The sequence below is a fragment of the Microchirus variegatus genome (assembly GCF_963457635.1).
Source record: "Microchirus variegatus genome assembly, chromosome: 7".
In the NCBI taxonomy this organism is placed as follows: domain Eukaryota; kingdom Metazoa; phylum Chordata; class Actinopteri; order Pleuronectiformes; family Soleidae; genus Microchirus; species Microchirus variegatus.
In genome coordinates, this window is record NC_139808.1 from 10332059 (window position 1) to 10352487 (window position 20429).

Consider the following 20429-nt stretch of genomic DNA (forward strand, 5'->3'; position numbering starts at 1 on the left):
TCAGAGTCAGACCCAGAAGACTTCACTCTCAGGCTGCCATTTACACTAAAAGTTACATTGTGCTGTTTTAAGGTTAGAATATTTATATAGCCATATATTTATATATGGCTATAAAAATATCTAAACATCCTGCCCCAAGTCAAAACCAGCCTAAACCCACCCAGTCTTCTCTTGACCAACGTTATTATAGTTAAACCCGAAATCTTCCACGTCCATCCTCAAATTCTTTCGGGTTCAAATTTTGAGAGATTTGACATAGCAATTACTATTATTTTATAATATTATTTCATTCATTCATTCATTCATTCAAAATAAAATCTTTTTAATTTGTTTTGTTTACAATGTGGGACATGAGGCTCTTTTATGTAGTTAACCCTCAGGAGTTCCTTAAATAAAACTCCCTAATGTGTTCCTCGTGGCAGAAAACGGCCCCTTGCCAAAAACTGCTGAAAAAACAGTATATGTTAATATTTTTTTCCACTTTAAACGAGTCAATCTTTTGAAGCTAATTTCAGCCTGAAATATACATATCAAATATTAATTGGCTTGAGTTGGTTCAAGCCTCTGTGTCAAACCTCTAGTCTTTCATTGCGTTTGAAAACTAAAACTAAATAAAAACTAATGAAATATCCAAAACTTTTAGTGGAACAAATAAAAGCCAAATAATATTATACAAAAGCCACAAAATGACCAGGAAACCTTTGGATCTGTATGTATGAATTCTTTTATTCAGCCACTCAAACAAGACTGTACAAGCAGTTCAATCTCCATCCATTACAACGTACACACTTCCCCCAGCAAAGGTTGACATCTCAGCATCATACACACAGATCTTTTACTATTAAAAAACATTAGAATATGCTCTGTGCCCTAAAATGAAAACACTACAGAGATAAAAATTGTTTTGTTATTAAGCCACAAGATGGGTGTCAAATCAAAAAAAAGTCAAGAGAAAGAAAGTGTGGCACTACAGCACTAATTATTAATTTACCTATTTAAACACAAAATCTAAAACTTAAATAGTTCATATATATATTGGAGTGGGTAAGGCTGTAGTGTGCTTCATATTTACATCATCCCGTGTGTTTAGACCACCGACCTGTGCCATCAGGTATAGGTTACATTAAAAATGAAATGCCCAAACAGAGGTGTGGACCTATGTACATAAATTACAATTTTTCGATATTTGCAACAGACTTTACTCTGGGAGTTTTGTGTGGACGCGCGTCTTTTACATGAGTTTTGCTGGTGACGATACTGAATATTATGGATGTTATAGTGCATTCCAGGACAGTTGAATCAAAAAAATATATTCTACAAAAGATCTACTATGTACAAAATCTGACAAGAATGGAATGATTTAAAATGTTTTTTTTTTTAAAACGACCGGGTTGGATTTGGATCAAAGTCCTTAAATTATGAATGTTGTATTGACTCACAACACACGTCAGTGTGCTTATAAGAATGTAATAGATGTGAAAAATTCCATTTAAAAACAAAAACAACATCAAGTAATCCATCAGCAGTACTTCAGTCTGTCTTCAGTAATCATTTCCACACCAAATGGGAAAAAAAAAACATAGATGAAGATGTGAATCATAAAGTGCAGCCAAAAACGATAACTTTCCCCCCAAACGATGCACTTAACAGAGGAAACACAAGTGCTACAGCAATCACAGACTTGTACAGCGAGGCCAAGTGAGACAGACTACACGGTTGTTGTTGTTTTTTTTTCCATGTCTGCAGTCGTCAGTACACAACTGGAGAAGAGAAAGCTATAAAAAATACTGCAGAGTTTAGTGTACAAGGCACAACAACGGGCCTCGCACCACAGCATCAAACATCCACCTCCTTTTGGACATCACAGAGTGCAAGGAACACGGGGGGAGGGGAGGGTGGGGGGGTTATGATAATGAAAACTTCATTTTGGTCCCTGATGTTTATTTTGAACGATGCGTCATTGCTTTCTGATGGTGTTTTGCGGTTGTCATGGAGGAACAGTTACTGCAGTGACTGTTGCTCAGGTGAAAATGTCCAGACATGGACAGACTCTGGAGGCTCCACCACGGATAATCTCGATTCAACGGAATACAAAAAAAAAAAAAGAAGAAGTGAAGATCCCTCACGGATAGAGGCTTTCAGTCTGGATCAGGCCGCTCTGACCTGAAACTGTAATAAGGCTGAAGGCAATAGAGGCATGATTGTTTCAGACAGGCACTTAAAACTCACAAATGTTCTGGTTTTGTGGGGCAGATTTGTGAAACAGTGACTGATCTGTGCAGATACTGATCCTCTTCTACAAAACCCAAGATTAAATTCATCAGCGGTTCTGAGAAAAAGAAAAAAACATGCTATAAAGACTTTGGGTGAATTCCAATTCCTTGCTTAACCCTCAATCTTAACCCTCAATCTCAAAAATGCGCGCTCCCTCTAGTGCAAGTGCTGTCCCGATTCTCAGAAAAATTAAGTTGAGGGGTAAGTTTAAGGGCTGTATCGCCCTCAAAATTGAGATTTTCCGAGACCACCCTTGGGCGCAAGGGCTACCCAGAATGCATTGCGTGTTTTCACATAAGAAAGATGGCGTCTAAAGCATCGAAGCGAGTGCGATACAAATTAAGTATTTTCTTTGTTAATAGAGATATAAAAAGTATGAAAACCATTGTATTATCTTAGTTTAGGCCCGTAAATGTGTTCTTCTTCTTCTTTTTTGGAGTTGACAGACTGGACGCAGCTTTCGCGTTATTCTGCCCCCCACAGTCTGAAGACGTATCTGCATTTAAGGGGTGTCCCATTTCTAAGTGACAGAATAACCCTCAACACTTGGTTTTGAGGGCCAGTTAAGATTAAGGGTTGAGCTTGAGGGTTAAGACTGAGGGTTAAGATAGGAATTGGAATTGGCCCTTTGTCTTCATCTTACTTTCAAATTCAGTATCAACGAGGGGAGTGACAAATACGAGTAAAATACGAAGCACAACAGTAAAATATTTCATTAAAATCCTCAGTGTGACAGACTGAGTATTCAGTAACTTTAAAAAAGGTGCAAACAACTTGTTCTTCGTCAGGGGAGCACTGAGGCACTTTTCCTTCAAGGGAGTGCTCCCTCTGGTGGACAGAGACAAAGTCAAGCTGTTCTGCATCTACAGTGCTTAAGTCTACAGTGATACGTTGCAGGATGAAAATCCGCAAAGTATTTTGTTTGCACAGTGAATTGATTCTCAAACTAGAGCGCTCTTGAACCACGTTAAAAACAAAGTGACAGTACTGTAACAGGCTACACAGAACAGAGCATAAGCAGATATAAAATATATTTTCGTCAAATAAAGCAGTTTTCTCTAAAATAAAAATAAAAGGTTGGTTGATTGATGCAGACACTTATTTTCCTTATTTCAAAAGAAACTTTTTGAAATCTTCCACGTCTATCCTCAACTTTCCATCTACATCTGCCACACGACAGAGCCGCTGAGTTTCTGTTTCACTCGAAAAGAGGTGGCAGAAAATATCATTTTGGAGAATCATGGGACTGGTGCCCAAAATGTGGTGAGAGTGTGGGGGACAAAAAAAACAAAACTCTACCAATGTATATGTCTACTTCTATAGTCAGAAGAAACCTTTCAGCGCTTCCTCCTCGGTCTGACAGAGAGTTTGTTAGAAAGTTTGAAGAAACAGTCGCTCAGAGCTGAGAATCAGCTCCCAGGCTGTTGAGCTCGTCTGGCGAGTGCTTTTCTCTGCCCGCGGCGCCCGTCTGTCGGAAGCCGGACGCGATCTCGTCAAACGTCCGGCCCTTTGTCTCCGGCACTTTGAAATAGGTGAAGACGAAGAAGAAGAGAAGCAGCACGGTGAAGATGATGAACACGTAGGGCCCGGTCGCTGCCTGTAGAGAGGAGTGAGAGCAGAGACGCTGGTCAGCTCTGAATGCTTTTACTTTTATTATATTTTATATATATATATATTATTTTTTATTATTTCTTATTTGCATTTCAATTCAATTTGATCGTCTTATTTTCCTTATAGAGGTCATATCATTAATTGGTGTGTATTCCTTTTAAATGAACTGAAATTTAATAATTTAAATTAAATAATAGTATATAATAAATAAAACATAATTATTCAATATAATTAATTTGAGTTAGGACATGTAACAAAACATTTGGAACTGTTTCACCATCTACAACAAACTAAATTACCAGTGAGCTTAATTATTTGCAATTTTACCTAAACACTGGATTCAATTTATTTTGTGTCACCACTACTTGTGAGATTTGTCCTCCTGTAAATCATCACTGTCATGTGACGTCGTGAAAGGAAATAAAGTGGTGATGAAGCTCAGCATAGTGCCACACAGGCACAACTATCGTTGTCTACCCATCTTTAACTTTCCAAGGAACTTACTTGCAACAAGCTGTGGAACTTATTATGAATAAAATACTGAATAATAAATATAAAGAATCTCAATGTGTAATTACTACTACATGTCCTTGTTCTAATACTTTCACCTCCTCGCAAACATTCAATTCACATGCGGTCACATTTTCCTCACCTGAACATACTGAAAGCCCATTCCCACTATGAAGTTGGCAGTCCAGTTGGACAAACCAGCTACAGCAATGGCTGAAGGCCGAGGTCCCTGCGAGAACAACTCAGCCACGATGAACCACGGGATGGGACCTGGTCCAATCTCGAAGAACGCCACAAATGAAAAAATGGCCACGATGCTCAGATAGGACATCCACTTGATCTGGTCCTAAAAGCAGCAAGAATCGTGGTCAGATTACAGGTTATTTGTCAGTTCTTATATCATGAGAACTTAAAAGCATGTGTTTGTTGACGTACCAGCAGAGCCAAGGCAATTGTCATCAGGACAGCAGAGGCAGCCATTCCCATCAGCCCTGCCATGTGCAGAGACCGACGTCCGGCTCGCTCAACGATAAAGAGCTACAGGAAGAAAGAAAAAAAAGGACATAAACCTATGATGAACAACAACAGATATTAGGCCTTAACTGCTATGAGAAATACTTAATGCTGTACTCACCGACACAACAGTGAAAGCTGTGTTAACCACACCTGCACCAATGGTGGCATAGACGGGCTGCTCAACCCCTGCCGTCTCAAAGATTTTTGTGGAGTAGTAGAACACCTGGGAAAAACATTAGGAATAAACCAATTAAGTTTATTGGTTCTTAAGATGTTTTTTTTTACAGGTATCGTCTACTATCTGTAATATACTAGCACCATTGTGAATATTGTACGTCTGAAACTCACAGCATTGATGCCAGACAGCTGCTGAGAGAGCTGCAAGACTACGGCGATGATGAGAGGCTGGCGGTAGAGCGGCGACTGTAGGAGCTCCTTGATGGTCACCTTCTTCTCCCTCATCATCTGCCGACTCTCCTCCTTCATCTCCTGCATGTCAGCGCTCACGTCTGTGGTTCCTCGCAGTTTCTTAAGCACTAAAAATGTTGTTTCAGACAGCCTCATGAGTAAGGACACTAATATTACTTACTTACTTTTTAGTTAGCAGTTATATTGAATAACATTCACCATGTGTGTGTGACCTCACCTGATTTGGCCTTGTTCTCTTCATTCTTGTTGATGAGCAGGTAACGGGGACTCTCGGAGCAGAGAGGCAGCAGGACGCACTGAACCACGGCCGGGACAAAAATGAATCCCAGGAGGAGCGGCCACAAGCTGTCGCTGCCCATGATTACCTCCAATCCAAACACCTAAAAACCAAGCCAGACACGCACGACCAAACCATGAACCAAGCTGCAAAGCCCCTGGAAGGGATTTGTAAGAGCGAACAAAACTTTAGAGATTTACAGAGGATTATTTTTCCACCAACCTGTGCAATCAGGATGCCAACCACAATGCCCAACTGGTGCAGGGTGCCCAGGGCTCCTCGTAGAGTTGTTGGGGAAATCTCGCCCACGTACATGGGCACGAAGCCTGTGGTGAGGCCGCAGTAGAGGCCTACCACGAAGCGACCAATGATCAGCATTTCCCACGAGCCGGCCATCTTTGAAAAGCCCATCAGTGCAGCGGCGATGAAAGACAGGACGTTAACCATGAGCATAGAGTTCTTCCTGTGGACGCCAAATAAACAAAGTTAGGTTTTTTGTGTTTGTTTGTCCAACAAATTCTATTACTACTACTACTTTTTCTTTGTATAGGAGGAAGAGGGAACATAATGACCACTTTCTCATTGACTAACCCTGGCACTATTTCATCTACAGTGCTCACTGAATGAGAATCTCTATTTGCATTTGAAGTAGGCAAGGCTGTTTCAATATCATTCAGTATTTACCTTCCAAAGCGGTTGACAAACAGTCCGACAGAGAAGGAGCCTATGATGCCACCAACAGAAAAAATAGCCACAGCGATGGACCAGATGGCAGTGAGGGAGTTTTCGGTGATGGGTTCCTCGTATCGCTGGGCCCATGTCTCATTGATGAACTTCTCAATGATCTAGAAATGACAAAAACAGACACTTGTTAATGTTTTTGTATAAATAAGAAAGTCAACACCCTAGTAAGAAAAACACATTATAATGTCATTATTACAGTTGATCAAAATAAGATGTCCTTTGTTTTCCTCCTTTCTTCCTTGTTTGCCCATACATGAGCAACGCTGAAGTTCACCAGCTGATGGCAGCACTGCCTGATCATAATCATTTCCGAGCAAACAGGAAGTTTACCAGACATGGACGGGTTTCTGCTCCCCCCTCCCTCCCAGTTCTCCATTGCAGAGGATTTGCGTATGTTGACAAACACGCCCAGCAGAGCAGGTGACAAGAGTCGAGGCACCGGAGACTGGGTTTGTTTATGTCACACTGAAACGTCTCATATGATTCAGAAAGGTCAGTCTGTGACATCCCACAGCCGTGTGACGGACTGCAACACGATGCCTCTGACCCACTGTGACCGAACGCTTTACTCCAGCTCTGTCATGTGCCTCTTGCGATAGTGTAACACCACCTATATTTGTTTTGAAACACTTGACGGTCAGCCTCGTGTCAGAGCTCGGTGTGTCGATGCTCAGTAACTGTATGTGGAAAAAATACTCAGCAGTGCCCTTGTCAATGAGTTAAGAGTGGCTGTTTATCAAGGGCTTTCAAGCAGTGTGGGAAGAACTATAGAGTGACACGGATCCTGGGTCACGTCAGCTATCAACTTACGCTCACAAGACCTTGGTTAGTGATAAAACAAGTGCATCATCATACGTATGGTGTACCATACCTGTGACCTTGGCCCAATCACGTCCCCTTTTTAAAACCTGCCCCATTTAGGAAGAACTAGTTTCACAAGAATGATTCTAGAGAAATGAAATCAAGTCAGAAAATGACACTGAGGTTTGCAGGGCCTTTCCCAATATGCATACGAGTATGGTCGCAAAAAAAAGTATCAGTTACTGTTATTACATAATGATTACTCCCCTTTTGAGAAACAATAAAAGTTCTCTGATTCCGTCATTTCATTCTCTGGTGTCTTTGCTTCTCCATTAAAGTAAACCCAATATCTTGAAACACACTGAATTTTTTAAAGGCTTTAAAGCAACACTATGCAACTTTTATTAGTTAATGCCCGAGTTAGTCTTCGTCTGACTAAAATACATGGATAATTTCATAGTCTGATTACTCCTGCATGTATGCGCTTATAGTCAGACTGGAGTTGGACTTGGCGTTCTGCACATGCACCAAAATTTCCTCCCTGGTCTTTGACACGGAAGTGCTTCGCCAAGAGGGATTCAACATGGACCTAAAAATAACAAGGTGTGTAAAAATAGGTGTGTCAGAAGAGGACAACAACAGAGCACTGCTGCATCCCTCAACTAAATTCTACAATGTGTCACTAAATACCACACTGACTGTAGAACATCTACTGACTGACAGCTTACCGGAAATAGTTTGGACTACTTTTTCGGTTCTGAATATTCTTGTTCAAATCACCTGAATTGATGCCTGCATCTCAAATATGATCAAGCATAGTGAAAAGAAACACCCCTTCAGTCAAATTATGAGGGTTTAGCAGTGGCACCAAAGAGGCACCTTATCATTGGTGGCTCATGAATAGGTTGATATTGTGTGTTGTGCTGGAGTTATGTTCTCTCCCCTGTTTAATCTGAAAACACTTCACAGTCCAAACTACCAGCTGGCTCTTACCAAACAATGAAACAGGCTGTCTATTCATGCTCTCTGGCTGTCAGCATGTTGTCGGAGCTGGCTGTTGGCCAGCTTGTCAAGGTGAGCACTGTGTACAGCACCACACACAGGCAGCAAATTAAATTACTACAACAAGTGAAGTTTTAAAAATATTAGAACACAGAAAGTGAAAAAAAAAAAAATGAGGACCTCCTTGATTATATGATTTCCCAAATAAGGAAATGCCATTTTCAAAGTGGAAGCGGCGGACGGGAAAGAGGAGTCAGGCATGACAGCAAGTCACAGAGAGGCCCATGAAAGAGCATGTCCAATCAGAGATGCTGTAACAAGTCTGCGTCACAGGCAGCAGCAGCAGCAGCAGCAGCAACATCACTGAGGCCTTTATCACTCACTGGGGCTCAGAGGGGAGAGGTGCTGTGATTATCTCGTATATGCGTAATCAGAGCCTCTTATGTGGTAACTAATAAAGAATTACAAACCAGTTGAGCAACTTTTTCTTCTGCACAGTCATCTGGGACTATTTGCACATAATGTTATTAAGACCTAAGAGGGGAAGGGCCCATACAAAGCCAGTGTCTAACAGACGGCACATTCCCCGCCTCCCTCTCACTCTGAGAGGGCTGAGAAACATGGGGATGCACGTGGATCTTGAGGCAAAACAGAAGATGAAATGCCCATATGTCTTGACTAATTTTCAGTGAATTAGGCACATATTTAGAGCTGAACTGCTTAGCCAACAAATAGAAAAAAAAGAATATGCAAAAAAGAGTATGCTGCTATTTTTATAACTGTAATTTTTAAAGTAAGAACTGACTTAATCTTCTTATATGAGAGGAATGCTATCTTGAGGAACTGCACTGTTGTTGAGACAACTCAATGTGCTTTGCATAAAAACAAAACATTTTACATTTGGAAACATCCACATTTGGCCAAATCCCAATTAAAATATAAATAAAACAGAGTACATAATTTAAAAAAAGAGTAGAATAAAAAGTCTAAAATGTGACATGAAATATGATAATAATTTTCCATCTGTAGTCTACATAAATAAATGTATATAAATAAATAAGAAAAAAATACATACTTTTGATTATCAGTTAACAACACAACATATAGGGCTTTTTTGTCGATATGTTAATTAGTGTAGGTTTTTAATGTATGAAGAATGGATGGAACACCTCACTGCATAAAATCCCCTCGTGAACATCAGCTGCCCATTTATTCATCCTCTTATGACTCAAGAATAAATGCACAAGATACTATCATCTTTACCCGGGACTTAACTTCTACCCTGCTGCTCTCATTCTGCTGAGCAGCTTTGACAGTTATGCCGACAGAGGACGAGAGAATAGCACAAACACACGGAGCTCTGGATCAAAGAGATAGTCGGCCTCTGGCCCACTGTGAACAAACGATGAAAAATACACAGAGCAGGCTGTGAAAATACACAGAGCAGGCGAGGCTTTGCCTTGTCTGGTGACACACCTGTAACCTGCTGAGAGACAGCTGTGTAGCCAGAGGGTGTGTTTGAACCACCCAAAACTGAGCAGACATTATTAACATACGATTCAATATAGACATTCCCCAGGAAATTGCGGGGGTTTTTTCAGCGTACCTGAAAATGTAGTCCTTGGGGGGGTTATAGAAGTATCTTTTCTATTGCATTGTTGAGACATGGGGATAGGTGGCTGACTTCCTTGAGCATTTCATTTCCTATGAATTTACTCGTCTGGCATTTCCCAGCTTGTGTCCAATTTTGGGCATGGACACATTTACACAGGAATCACTCAGGGTCTGTTAATACAGACATCCTTGGAGGACTTTACCGTAAATACACTATACTATTATTATCTCTGCATTCTCCACTCCCATGTAATCAAAATTGTTTATATACAGTATTGTGAGGGCTTCTTTTACACACAGACACTTTCATGTTATGATGGCTATGAGGAAGTGAAGAGGATTTCAACAACTGAAATAAAAAGTTTTAAAAAACCATGGTGGGGGATGTTGTTTGTATGCAGACTCTAGTAACTCACCTTTTGAGGGGCATTGATGACGCCAGTGTTGTAGCCAAACTGTAGAGAGCCGATCACAGCTGTTCCAACACACATCAGCAACGGGAACGTTATTTTCTGCAAGTGAACACAGAGAAAGAGAAATGTTGTCAGTGAAAACCAAAACAGTCCGACCAGTTTATCAACATTTCATCGATTGGTTAAGGGATTACACAATGACAGTGCTGTGACGAGTATCAACAGTTTGATTTACAACCCCAATGCACACCACAATACGAAAGTAAAAGAAAATGAAAACAATGTCAAATACGTATTGGAGCTAAGCATCCAATTACGTTGACGACTGTATTTATTATTATTATTTTGTAGCACTTGTGCTTCAGCTTCTCTGGAATAGCCTAATTGTATTGAGACTTTCAATTCTTCAACCTGTGGAATTAATATCCTGAAAAAATATCAAATATTTAGAAAATCCATAGTCTCAGACATCCTTACGTTGAAAAGTAGGAACTCAAAAAAGATCCCTTTTGGGCCCTTAAGGCATGTGTGCTCATGGGAAAAAGGGAAGTGGTCTTTATAACCCCCCTCTGGACGGCTCCAGGTTAAATCCAGGTGTTCTTATGTTTTATGACTTGTGTTTCTGTTGCTGATTTTTCTCATCCCCAAAAGTTAATTATCCGGTCTGTGTGTGCGTCCACTTCTCAGACAGGAAAACTGCCTCAGGCAAGCCACTGTTTGTTGTTGTCCAGCCTAAAACTAGCATCACGTCTACTACTGGTGTGTCTCTCAAACGTAGCGCACAAACATCAATGACAGTACAGTTTTAATTCTACTTTTAGTTTTTCTGACTATTTCCATCTTTATTATTTCACCATATGGTGCACGTGGCTAGCACTGTTGCCTCAAAGCAAGAGGGTTGCTAGGTCGCATTCCTGGATGCATTTTCTCCGTGTCTGCGTGGGTTTTCTCGGGCTTCCTCCGACACGTCCAAAAACATGCAGAGGGTAATTGGACACTCTAAATTGCCCACAGATGTGAGTGAATGGTTGTTCTATATGTTGGCCCTGTGATGGACTGGCAACCTCTCCAGGGTGTACCCGTCTATTGCCCTTTGTCACCTGGGATTGACACCAGCAGCCCTGCAACCCTCAGGTGGAGGATTCAGCAGTTTGTGTGATTCTCATCCAGCCTTTGCCACCATGATTAATTCTACATACCGTCGGTTCTTAATTCCCAAAATGCGTAATTAGAAAAAATCCAACAATATCCCAAGAACCTGATGTCATCAGACCCATCAAAACATCATAAACTTAAAACATGCAGCCAACATCATCTTCAGAATGTCAGTTGATGGTTGATTCCTGCCTATTCTTACTTGTTTTTGGGTCTGGTGTAAACCTGCACCTTAAATCGGAGCAATAAGTCTGTCAGCCAGAAAAAATGGTATGCAATAAGCTAAAAGATACTGAGCATGTTGTAATTTTATTCACTTGGTATACAAATACAGATTAAGCCACACTAATTTGCAAAGTCTTAAGTAGGGATTTAATCATTTGTATGACTCAAAGATTGTATGATAGTGCGGAGAGTGAAAAGACTTTGCCACAAACAGACATCAGTATTGGCCCGAATGTCGATACAAGGTGGATTTAAAGGCCAAGTTTCGACCTATTATTAACATCTGTCCTCTGACTGTTCAGAACCTGACATTTGAAGGCGTCCTGGCCTGCGTGCTTCAGTCGGCTCTGGTAAGTCTGCTCTTTATAAAAGTACACAATGATGTCATTTGTCAAAATGTAAAAGACAAAATTGTAACAAGCCAGATTGTACAAATGAGTCTCCAGAGAGAAAAAGAGAGAGGGAGAAAACAGGAGTGCGAGAAAATCAAAGCTCTCCTTGCAACTGTGAAACTACTTGATATCAGCTGAGAAGGCAGCGAGACAAATGCATCCTCATAAAAACCTCCCCATGTGGCTTCTGTGATCAGATCTGAGGCCACATTTAGGACATAGTAGGACCACCCAATCTCATGTCTCAATTGGAATAAAAAGTCTAGGGAATAATCATTACAGTTTTCACAAGAAGACAAACAAAGAACACTACCACCAGGTTTCCGCCAACAAATATGAGAGAAATATCTCAAAAGAGACATAAACTACTTCATAAAAAGCAGTGTTCATTGTGAGAGAAGCCAGCTGGGCTTACACCCAAGTGGAGTTCAAAACCTTTTTTGTGTGGCCCAAAGTTCTTCACTTGCATAATGGAGGGAGGAGAGCCAAGAGGGAAAAAAACTCTCTGTGTGTTTTTTGTCACATCAACATGCTCCGTCTAAAAATGGGCCGAACAAGGAAGACTTTAAGGTCCGCCTACACCTCTGAGCCAATAAGGTTCCAGTTAGGGAGGGTCATTAGGTCCATGACAAGAATGTTTAGTCAAAGAAAGTAAACATACTTACTTTTCAGGCATGAAGGCTTAAAGGAGCCGTGTTGCCAAAACAGAAAACCAATCACAACTGATGTCAAAGATCCACTCCTGATGAGAATTCAATACACAACCAGCGGCTCCTCAATATAAACACAAAAAACTCCCATCTGTCCCCACTTAAGGCCACATTATACTTCTCCGACTGCGTATGCGTTATCCGTCAGCGTCACCACGGAGACGCCTCGAGCATTTATACTTCTGCGTCGTGGTGACGGACACTCGCTGCAATTTCCCGCCCGATCAGTAGGGGTCGCTGCGCAAGGTTGTTGTGCTTCTGGCTACAGTGAGCAATGGCGTCCGAGAAAGAAAGAGAGAGAAAGACTGCTGTTGTTGAAAAAGTGGCCGTTTCTCACTTTTCTGTGTCACGGAACGCAGTTTTAAGATAATTTGAGGCGAGAAATTGGCCATTTAGAGTCTAAACATGTGCTGTGTGTGTTAAGATATGACGTATTTATAGTTCGGCAGCGGCGTTATCGGCGGGGATCAGCTCCGCCTCTGTCAGGACGCCCGGAGCGCACTGAGAGCCGGCACAGAGCAGCTTAGCTCGGCCTGTCCTGAGGACCAATCGCAGCTCTTGCCGTCTCCGTAGTCCCTTGACGGAGTGACGGACACTTAAAAAATATTCCGTGCACCCGGAGACGACGCAGAGGCTCTTCGACAGGTTCTGCGTCGACGCAGAGGACTCTGCGTAGCGACGCAGAGCACTTTACGCAGGAGTATAAATTGGGCTTTAGAAGTCAACAGTGAACTCAATGTAGGTCTCACCACCTCTGGGGAAGAGCTGGAGTTATTTATGAAAACGCTCCTAAAGGTAAATGTTTAAATCCAGATGCAAAAACAGGGAGAGAGCAACGTGTATTCATGTGAAATCAAACACACGTGTGTCATTTTTACCTTTAACCCACAAAAAGGAGACCTCCCTTAGCCTGGCTTCAGTTCAGTTTCAACAGTATGTATAGACTTTATTTTTGGCAGAAATAAGTATAAGTAGAAGGCTGCCATTATGTTTGTGCAATCGTACAGTATGTGCAGTCAGGGGTTGCTGTAACACATGGCCTAAGTGAAAGGCTTTAATGGAACGTAATGTTCTAATTATCTGCCACAAAAAAGACGGGAATGAGGATGCGAAATAACTTTTTCCTCTGCCGAGGGCTGAGGAGCCTTAAATTTGAAGAAGCCACCAAAGTGTTTTTGACTTTGTTGAAAATACACATATATTCTACAGACCACCTGGTACCAGAGAAGTCACTGGGCTATCAAAATGTTGACAGTGATGTCAGTAAACCCAACCCAATGTCCACACTAAGCGACAGCACAGAATCATATAAAACATAAAATATCCTGCTAAGTTTTAATGGGGCCACTTCCTCTTGCCTCTCTAATATCACTGTAAAAGTTTTGATAGCCCAGTGACTTCTCTGGTGCCAGACGGTCTGTTGAATATACGTTTATAGTCAATAAAGTCGAAAAGAACAGACATAAGAACAATAACTAGAGGACTTCCTATTGTTGTGTGGCACTTCAGGTATATTTGTTTCCTGTTTGCTCACCTGATAATGTCGTAAAAACATTCAAAACTACGATAACAAATCCAAAATGACATTATCAAGTAAGCAAACGTATGTGAAGGAAACAAATAGCTGAAGTGACGCACAACAATGGGAAGGTCTACAGGCCAATGTACAGCTTTTATCTTAATACTAAAGGAATTCAGTGTTCTCGATTATTGGCGACAGTTAAAATAAATCACTTTAACCTCGGCCACACAAAGTAAGACCACCTCAGTGTGACGATAACACAGCTCTTTGTATGTGAGACAGCAGCACAATGGGTGATCCACTCAGTAGGGAAATGATAAAGCCACTCCCGCAAAAAATATTTTTTGACTACAGCCTTGAAGTTATTACACGTGAGTCATAGTCATCATCCGGTGTCTTGGTTCTCTACAGTACATTCACTTATTTCTTGTTGTTTGGCTGAGCTGTATATTCCAGTTATGGTTACATTTCTTCATAGAGTTCTTGTTTACATACATATGCTGACTATGTTCGTGGTTCACAAGGACCTGGCATTAGACTGCATGCCATACTAATCTACACGCAGCTTTAAAACAGATTAGAGCAGTGGGATTTCATTGTGTAAGAAAGATAAAACTTTTAAACCTGATAAAGCAGCTTTGAAAGACCAAACAACTACTGCTATTGTCTGAATAACATGTAAAGATGTCTTTGAGCTAGAGTTGAAATACTGGTGTCGATGCTTTGCATTTAGCAGACGTGTAGCTTGCCGTACATTCCTTTTCACAAACCCATCAGAGGTTAGCAAAGGAAACCCGCAACTACACAGACCTCAACGAAATTCATCTTCTACACTGTGATGTAAAAGAGAGACATAAAATATTATGACTAAAATGACAAGCAGAAAAATTCGGCTGCCAAAATCCACCAGAATTTGTTGCCGCTTTCCCGGTCTACTCCTAAAAACAACTTTTCCTCTTCCAAGACTAAATCAATGAAGAACTGCGCTGCTCATGTAGGTTCCAGACTAAACGCAAGGAAGATTTTAATAGTAGTCATTTAAATAAATATCCATTCTTTATGTCATATAGATGTCTCTTATGACACCGACGCAAATGTGTCCACTTAACAGGGGAAGAGTTATATGAGATGTGGTGTGTCTGCACTCAGCCAGTAAAGTCTAGTCTATCATCGCTGTGATGCAGCATTTGCAATGTTGATAGTGGCTTCAGTTGCTCAGCACCACAGCTCCCTAATTCTTATTGGGTAAACAGTGGCAGCTGCAGCCAACAGGACAGATAAAAGGCAAGTTCATAAAGCACATAAGGCCACCAAATCTAGCAGAAGATCCACTCGATCACACCCCATCCCGCCAGGCTCATCTTTACCCCCCCAACACTTACAACATATTGGATTGATGACCCCTCCCCCACCCCCCCCCCGCCCCCCCCCCCCCCCCCCCCGAGTCTCATCCCCAGGTGTTGATCGGATACTAATGTTTTGGGTTTGCTGAGCCCCTCCCACCACATTAACACAGACAAATGCAACCGGTGACCCAAGGCAATGGGCCTCTCCATTTCTTAAACGCTAAACCAATATTGACACCATTTTATTGCGTTTATCAAGTGACTCTTTTGCGGTTTTTATAGGGTTGTTTTGTAGGAGAGGCAGTTGACACCAATGCTGAAGTGGTACCTTTGAGTTATTTGATGTTGCCCTAGTTTTTTAATAATTTACGAGACTCAAACAGGAAACACAATCTCCATCCTGTCTTCCTAGCGCTGCAAGTACACACTGCGGTAGAGCTGCAACTAACAATTATTTTCATAATCAATTCATCTGTGATTATTTTCATGATTATTCATTTGGTCAATAAAATGTCAGAAAATGCTAAAAAAATGTTGATCAGAGTTCGTCAAACATGGAAATGACGATGTTCTCAAATTGTTTTGTCCACAAACCAAAATAATCCAGTTTTTAATTATTTCCAGAAAATATTCACATTTAAGAAGCTAAAACAAGCTTCAAACCGATTAATCAATCATCAAAATAGTTGAGGATTAATTTAGTTATCGATTAATAATTGATTCATCGATTAATTGTTTCAGCTCTACATAGCAGTGCACTTTCTTTCAAGAAAGTGAGAGCTGGGCCACAACAACAGAAAATATCAACAGAAAATAAGAGGTGCTACACATACTTGTTCATGAGCTACATAATCAACAGATAAAAGAAAGGAATAACTTCAGCGTGAAACTATAAATTGGGCCAATGTCAAACCAGTGAAACCAAGTGAGGAGGCTGTGTTATCCAAAATAAGATAACTAATGCACAGGTTCAAGATAAACAATTCAAACTGTACAGAAAAATTAGTTGAAGACTATTTCCTTCATCAGGGCCAGACTCGAGAGGATTCTCCCTGTACGAGGTCAGACAGTATGTCGTTGTATAAAAAGTTGAAGCAGAAGCAAGCACTTCTCTGTAATTTGGTTCATTTTCAACAACCAGACTTGTGGCGATGGCCTATGCTGCTACGATCACGTCCCTCTCGACGCACTTCGCAGCTGGTCTCAGCTTACACAGCTGAAGGGAATCCAATATGCGCCCACAGAACTCACTCACCTCACCCCACATTACTCTAAATCCCCTGAGTAATGGAAACATGTAACTTGTAGTTTTACTGCATGTTTTAACATCAGTGATGGGTCTGTCCATTACAATAAAGACCATACCATACCTTATTTAGGTTTAAGCCCAGTTAGTACAAAATAATTTGTCATTTGCCACATCAGCAACTCACGTTGACCAATACATGCTTTTTTTCATGAACATGTTCTTCGGGTTGGTACAGTGCGGTACAGTGTTCGCAAAAACACTTATTTTCTCAAGAAAGCAAATTAAACATGGACGTTTATGTTTAGTTTGTCTTCCCAACTGAACCCCCAAGGATCACTTTATCTACACGTTGCAGCAAAGCCTCATTAGGCCTCATTAGGACATGGCTGTCAGTTGCACTCTAAAAAGCACACTGAAGGAAGCAAGTCATGCAGATGAAAATTAATCTGCGGGCCTCACTGTCTTGAAGAGATCTATGAAAGGCAGAGGACGGAGAATTAAGCATGAGCTGGTTGTTGTTGGCTCCGGACCCCCCAATCAAAATACCTTTGCTGTCAAGTCTGGCAGGAATCAAGTATTTATGAGCAGTTTTATTCAAAACTGAGAAGGTCAGCTGTTCGCTTGACCCCAATTAGTATTTTTCATTCTTTCATTAGAGAGCTGAGGTGAGTTTTCAGACACAAACAAAGCTCTCTGTTGTTGGTAATTATTTGCTAAGATCTATGAGAGGGCAAAAAAAAAGTTTGATGGAGAAGCTGAGTAATTTAACTGTAAACCTAGAGAGAACCTAACATTAAAAAGTAAAATAGGATTGCACTGTGCTCTGTACATAGACCTGAGACTAGAGTGTGAGATCGACTGGGCCACACCTTACTGAAACAATGATTACTAGGGAAAAGTTTAATGCAAGCACTATAAATTAAATTGCAGCATTAAAACTTCCAGGAATCAATTGTACTTCAACCGACTACAACTCACATCATTTCCTATAGTTTGGTGGGAGTTTTCTGTGAAATTGCATCACAACACTGACCGCTCTTCCACCTGACAAAGCTGGTGGAAGAACCAAAACACAGCACGGGGAGTGAGGGAAGCAACCACAGATGGAAGGGTTCAAGGCACATAATTCTCTATGGGAGGATGACAACTGTGTATTCCCTCAGTGGGCTCTGTCCACAAATGTGGGAACAGACAAAACCATTCCCATCACGTCCACAGCAAACACGTGCAACTGAAGAGCCATGACAGTCTGCAGGCATAAAGCAACAACAGCTAGAGAAACATTTTCTGACCACAATGTCAGGCTGAGCTGGCTTGTGATGGTCCACAGGGTTAAACTCATATTAAAGCCATGAGAGAGTGGAAGTGGGGAGAGGAATGAGGTCATTGGTATCATGGCATGTGTACCTCACTCTGCTGTGTGTCTGTGTGTGTAAAAAGTGACCACAATTTGCTGCAGAATAGAAACAGCTTCATCAAAAGCAAGATGAAGTGATGTTCACTTTCTGGACAATGAGTCGTAGAGTCTGGGGGGAAATGTAAAGACTGACGTCTTTATTTGATATTGTTATAATCCTGTCACGTATGAATGCAGGAGCATACGTGAACAACTCTTATCATTTTCAAGAAACCATTTCTTGGTTTTAAAAGATGTTTGATAACATCTTTTAAAACCTTGTGGGTAATTGAAACAGTGTTAAGAAAATATACTAATCTGTTTATCGACGGCTTCAACAGGGCAGTTGAAATGATCAGTACTTTTGAAAGGCAATATTTTTCTATTTTAAACATTGTGTAAATTATTATTTACACAAATAATAATTTACGTTCGGCATAACATGCCGAACCTAAGATGGTTCCAGCTGATTTCCTTACCTATAAAAAGGGTGATGGGGAGTTTTCTAAATAGAAACTTTGTACATTGTATTTATATCTACTTAACAGTTCCTCAGACTGATTCATCCTCAGCGGCTCTTAGATACTGACATTTAAGGCTCTTTAAATAAATAAATGATATAACCTCCAACAGCAACAGACTAAGTAAACTGCAGGCAGTTGTCACTTAGGCAAACATATCATTGGCTTTTCCCCCAGTTCAGTTCAATGCAAAAGAATAATCAGACTATTTCATAACAGGCATTTGTTTCAGGAGTGTAACATTTGCTAGTGAGTGCTACATGTAGCTTCTGTTTGAGTGCAATAGAGTTAGCATAATAATACTGATAGCATATATATATCTATAGATATAGATATATCTATAGATATATAGATATATCTATATATCATAGTATGCTTGCACAATGTACAGCTTTATCGATATATATCGAAATTCTGTTTTAATTTCTGTTGGAAAAAACAATTTTTACGTGTTTTGATGCTATGTTAATAACACACTTATGTGTACAATACTGACATAAACTGCGCAATACTCTGTATTTATATTTATCTTTTTATATATCACGTTTTCAGAGGTGGAAAATAAATAAAATAAATAAATAAATAAATGAACTAACAAATGAACTAACAAATAAACTTACAAACGAGATGAACTCGGTGAACTCGTTGCTGTGGGACAGCGCGGAACATATTGCGCCGGTTTCTGGGGGGCATTTTACGACAAGACACCTCGATCTCTTACCGGTCACAAAGGTTTCTTATTTACAAAATACATTTAAGTTAAATGTAAATTGTTAATGTTGTAAAGTGAGTATCGCTAAAATTACCTTTTCTGACTCCATGGCGGCAGCGCAGTGGGGGGGAGTCTCTTGTTTCTACTCTGTCTTCGGTTCTCCTGTCAAAGCGATACGTGGAGCAGCTTCTCCCTCAGCGGAGGCTGGCGGGGAAGACGGCGGAGAAGGCAGCGGCGGTGCTGGTGGTCCTCTTGGTGCGTTCGCTCAGACGTAGGTCATCTTTAAAGTTGATATCAAAACTCAGCAATGTATTGTTAACACCGACGTCTTCAGTCTGCTGGTCTTTCTGGGACGGGTAGTGTGTCGGGAAGCCCGGCAGCTTCGGCAGGAGGTGCTCGGCTCCGCGAGGGTCTCCGCGAGGGTCTCTGTGTCGGAGCTCCGGTCTGCTGCTAATGGTGAGTAACCTCTTCCGGGATGTGTTTGTGCGGCACTTAAGGAAGTACCGCCTGCTCGGCGACTTTATGGAAACGGTGCTGGAACTGGTTCACGGTTCACATTATATTCTAGCTGACGCAATTCTTATTGTGGGCGCGTCTCCTCTGGAGGGCCTGTCTCAGCAGCCAATCACAACCTCTTCATTTTATCTACCCGCCGCACACGTCGGTGTTGTCTCCACCCACTAGCCACTTTATTAGGCACAACTGCTCAACTGCACGTTAACACTAATAGTTATGTATTTGTTTCATACTCACTGATGAGCACTCACATCTAAATATAACAGACTGTAGCTTCCGTATGAGGTTACTGTCTGACCATGAACACAAGTGCACACACACACACTCACAGACACCTGTATAAAGTACAGACAGTCATAAAAGGCATTGCAAAGTGTCAGTCATATAATTTCCCCAGTGTTTACTTATCCAGTTATTTAGGTGTGTTTTTAATGTTGCTCAATTTGGTCACATAGCAGCAACCTAGTTTATATGGCCAAGACAACCAGATGAAG

General features: G+C 41.0%; 1 protein-coding gene across 1 annotated transcript; it reads right to left on the minus strand.

The window, feature by feature from the left end:
• Positions 1-718: 718 nt before the first annotated feature.
• Positions 719-19937, minus strand: slc2a1b (solute carrier family 2 member 1b). Its single transcript, XM_083893079.1, has 10 exons — positions 19514-19937; positions 10195-10290; positions 6302-6462; positions 5840-6080; positions 5558-5720; positions 5260-5447; positions 5030-5134; positions 4831-4932; positions 4538-4741; positions 719-3871 (listed from the first exon to the last, which is right to left on the minus strand). Exons 1-10 carry the CDS (start codon positions 19526-19528, stop codon positions 3671-3673), a joined length of 1476 nt encoding a protein of 491 aa, XP_083749205.1. The 5' UTR covers positions 19529-19937; the 3' UTR covers positions 719-3670.
• Between the last annotated feature and the right edge of the window lie 492 nt (positions 19938-20429).

What these genes read in the sequence shown, in the direction of transcription:
- slc2a1b (XM_083893079.1), bottom strand. An exon ending in TTTGTCAACCGCTTTGGAAG is followed by an intron (nt 6,081 to 6,301) that starts GTAAATACTGAA and finishes TGGCGTCCACAG; the next exon opens with GAAGAACTCTATGCTCATGG. An exon ending in AGAGAACAAGGCCAAATCAG is followed by an intron (nt 5,448 to 5,557) that starts GTGAGGTCACAC and finishes CAACATTTTTAG; the next exon opens with TGCTTAAGAAACTGCGAGGA.